Source organism: Chiloscyllium plagiosum, unplaced genomic scaffold, assembly GCF_004010195.1.
Source record: "Chiloscyllium plagiosum isolate BGI_BamShark_2017 unplaced genomic scaffold, ASM401019v2 scaf_73336, whole genome shotgun sequence".
Taxonomy (NCBI): domain Eukaryota; kingdom Metazoa; phylum Chordata; class Chondrichthyes; order Orectolobiformes; family Hemiscylliidae; genus Chiloscyllium; species Chiloscyllium plagiosum.
The window spans coordinates 9,001-12,701 of NW_025207212.1; the positions used below are offsets into that span (position 1 = coordinate 9,001).

The 3,701-nt window shown below is 55.1% G+C and overlaps 1 protein-coding gene across 1 annotated transcript in view; it reads left to right on the forward strand.

Moving 5' to 3' along the window:
- LOC122546588 (renin binding protein) overlaps positions 1-3,695 on the forward strand; it is a 7,387-nt gene extending 3,692 nt beyond the window's left edge. The window contains exons 5-6 of the mRNA XM_043685271.1: positions 2,309-2,481; positions 3,288-3,695. Coding sequence (XP_043541206.1) covers positions 2,309-2,481; positions 3,288-3,623 — 509 coding nt within the window. The 3' untranslated portion in view covers positions 3,624-3,695. The remainder of the gene's footprint in view (positions 1-2,308; positions 2,482-3,287) is intronic.
- Positions 3,696-3,701: the final 6 nt, after the last annotated feature.

Genomic DNA, 3,701 nt, shown 5'->3' on the forward strand with positions numbered 1-3,701 from the left:
TCAAGTTTGTGAGACATGATTTCCCACGCACAAAGCCATGTTGACTATCCCGAATCAGTCCTTGCCTTTCCAAATACATGTACATCCTGTCCCTCAGGATTCCCTCCAACAACTTGCCCACCACCGAGGTCAGGCTCACCGGTCTATAGTTCCCTGGCTTGTTCTTACCACCCTTCTTAAACAGTGGCACCACGTTTGCCAACCTCCAGTCTCCCGGCATCTCACCTGTGACTATCGATGATATAAATATCTCAGCAAGAGGCCCAGCAATCACTCCTCAAGCTTCCCACGGAGTTCTCGGGTAGACCTGATCAGGTGCTGTTGAGATTCTTTTTCCTGCAACATTCCCTATCTTCGAGAGCATGGTAGACAGCAAGATTTTTGTCCTGAACAGTTTCACTACTTGTCAGTTTAGATTATCGGTTACTGGGCAGATAACTGGTTTTTGACGAGTTCTGCGTACTTTTGCTGCAGAGAACAGGCAGCTGCTGTTGGGGAACACAACTGTCTATCGAACATAGAACATTCCAGCGCAGTACAGGCCCTTCAGCCCTCGCCGTCGCGCCAACCTGTGGAACCAATCTGAAGCCCATCTAACCTACACTATTCCATTCTCGTCTGTATGCCTATCCCATGCCCATTTAAATGCCCTTAAAGTTGGTGAGTCTGCTACTGTTGCAGACAGGGCATTCCACACCCCTACTGCTCTCTGAGTAAAGAAACTACCTCTGACATCTGTCCTATATCTGTCACCCCTCAATTTAAAGCAATGTTCCCTCGTGCTAGCCATCACCATTCAAGGAAAAAGGCTCTCACTGTCCACCCTACCTAACCCTCTGATTAGCTTATCTTTCTCAGTTAAGTCACCTCTCAACCTTCTTCTCTCTAACGAAAACAGCCTCAAGTCCCTCAGCCTTTTCTCCTGAGATCTTCTCTCCATACCAGGCAACGTCCTGGTAAATCTCCTCTGAACCCTTTCCAAAGTTTCCACATCCTTCCTATAACCCGGTGACCAGAACTATACGCAATACTCCGAGTGCAGCCGCACCAGAGTTTTGTACAGCTGCAGCATAACCTCATGGCTCCGAAATTCAGTCCCTCTCCCAATAAAAGCTAACACCCCGTACGCCTTCTTAACAACCCCTATCAACCTGGGGTGGCAACTTTCAGGGATCTATGTACATGGACACTGAGATCTCTCTGCTCATCCACAATACCAAGAATCTTACCATTAGCCCAGTACTCTGTATTCCTGTTGCTCCTTCCAAAGTGAATCCCCTCACACTTTTCCACATTAAACTCCATTTGCCACCTCTCAGCCCAGCTCTGCAGCTTATCTATGTCCCTCTGTAACCTGCAACATCCTTCGTCACTATCCACAACTCCGCCGACCTTAGTGTCATCCGCAAATTTACTAACACATGGTGTGTTCCTTCTCTCTCCCTCTGATGTTTCTTGATCCTATCTATTCAATTACCTTCATTTGTAACCTTGGCTCTTAATAGTTTGCACATTGCAAGGCCAGAAGGAACAAAGTTTATGTTAAATATTAGTGCCAGTGTTGCAGCCATCCCGGTAAATCCTTGTGGATTAGTCGTTGCGCTCTGCAAAATTTAAGGACGCGGAGTGAGGCAGCTTTCTACATGTATTCAAATTTCTAGATTCCCCACACTGTGGAAACAGGCCCTTCGGCCCAACCAGTCCATGCCGACCCTCCGAAGAGTAACCCACCCAGACCATTTCCCTCTTACTAATGCACCTAACACTGTAACAATTTAGCACGGCCAATCCACCCTAACCTGCACATCCCTGGGCACTACGGGGGACAATTTAGCACGGTCAATCCACCCTAACCTGCATATCCCTGGGCACTACGGGGACAATTTAGCACGGCCAATCCACCCTCACCTGCACATGTTTGGACTGTGGGAGGTAACCAGAACACCCAGAGGAAACCCACGCAGACACACAGGGAGAATGTGCATGCATGGACTTTGTAAAATGGTGTCTTGTCGCCCTCCCCTCTCGAGGGAGCGCCCCGGTTCTCTGGGATCAGAGGGCACTATGGGGACAATTTAGCACGGCCAATCCATCCTAACCTGCACATGTTTGGACTGTGAGAGCACCCAGAGGAAACCCACGCGGCGAATGTGCATGCATGGACTTTGTAAAATGGTGTCTTGTCGCCCTCCCCTCTCGAGGGAGCGCCCCGGTTCTCTGGGATCAGACTGTGCATGTCTGGAAAGGGCTCGCCGCTAACTCTCTGAGTTTTGTTTCTGGGGGCGGTGGGTGTTCCGGGATGTCCCAGGCGGCGAATTCCTGATGAGCTCCGCCCGGATCTCGGCTGACTCCCGGAAGCTGGCGTTTGTGGTGACGCGGGACGGGAGGCCAGTCAAGGTGCAGCGCACCATCTTCAGCGAGTGCTTCTACACCATGGCCATGGACGAGCTCTGGAGGGTCACCGGAGACGCGAAATACCAGGTCAGCGGCTTCCGGGGTCTGGGGGCAGGGCACGAGGACCGAGGCCTCGCTGAGCGATGTGGCAGAGCAGGCCCGAAGCCCTCCTGGAGGTGAGGGGGCGGTGGGGCGGAGCAAAAGGACTGAGACCCCACTCAGGGAGAGAAATCAGACCCAAAGCCCGACTGGGGGGGGGTCAAGGAGACCAGGCCTGAGGGGGAAGTGAGACCAGGCCCGAGGCCTGGCTCGAGGGCAAAGGGACACCAGGCCTGCGGGGGAAGTGAGACCAGGCCCGAGGCCTGGATCAAGGGCAAAGGGACACCAGGCCTGAGGAGGAAGTGAGACCAGGCCCGAGGCCTGGCTCGAGGGCAAAGGGACACCAGGCCTGCGGGGGAAGTGAGACCAGGCCCGAGGCCTGGCTCGAGGGCAAAGGGACACCAGGCCCGAGGGGGAAGTCAGACCATGCCCGAGGCCTGGATCAAGGGCAAAGGGACACCAGGCCTGAGGGGGAAGTGAGACCAGGCCCGAGGCTTGGCTCGAGGGCAAAGGGACATTGGGCCTGAGGAGGAAGTGAGACCAGGCCCGAGGCCTGGCTCGAGGGCAAAGGGACACCGGGCCTGAGGAGGAAGTGAGACCAGGCCCGAGGCCTGGCTCGAGGGCAAAGGGACACCGGGCCTGAGGGGAAAGTTACACCAGGCCCGAGGGCAAAGGGACACCGGGCCTGAGGGGGAAGTGAGACCAGGCCCGAGGCCTGGCTTGAGGGTGCAGGGAGACCAGGCCTGAGGCTCCCGGGGTGTGCACGGTGACGTTTCTCTGGTGCTCCCCGTCAGAGGGAAGCCGTGGAGATGATGGATCAGATTGTCCGGTGGGTGCGGGAGGACCCGGCTGGCCTGGGGCGCCCGGAGCTACCCGGAGCGGAGACCGTCAACTCCATGGCTGTACCCATGATGCTCCTGTGCTTGGTGGACCAACTGGAGGAAGGGGACGCCAAGATGGCCGACAAATACCGGGAACTGGGGGCGTGGTGTGTCGAACAGATTCTGCAGCACCTCCAGGTGAGACCGTTCACCCCTCCAGTCTCTGCTACCCTCGGCAGCATTAATCCCAGTCCCCTTCCCCGACAGCCCTGCAATGGAGCCTTTATCCCATCAAAGGTTCCGGGATAATCTGCATCCACCACACTTTCAGGCAGTACGTTCCAATTCACAGCAACTCAAAAATAATTCCCCCTCTATCCCCGTCTC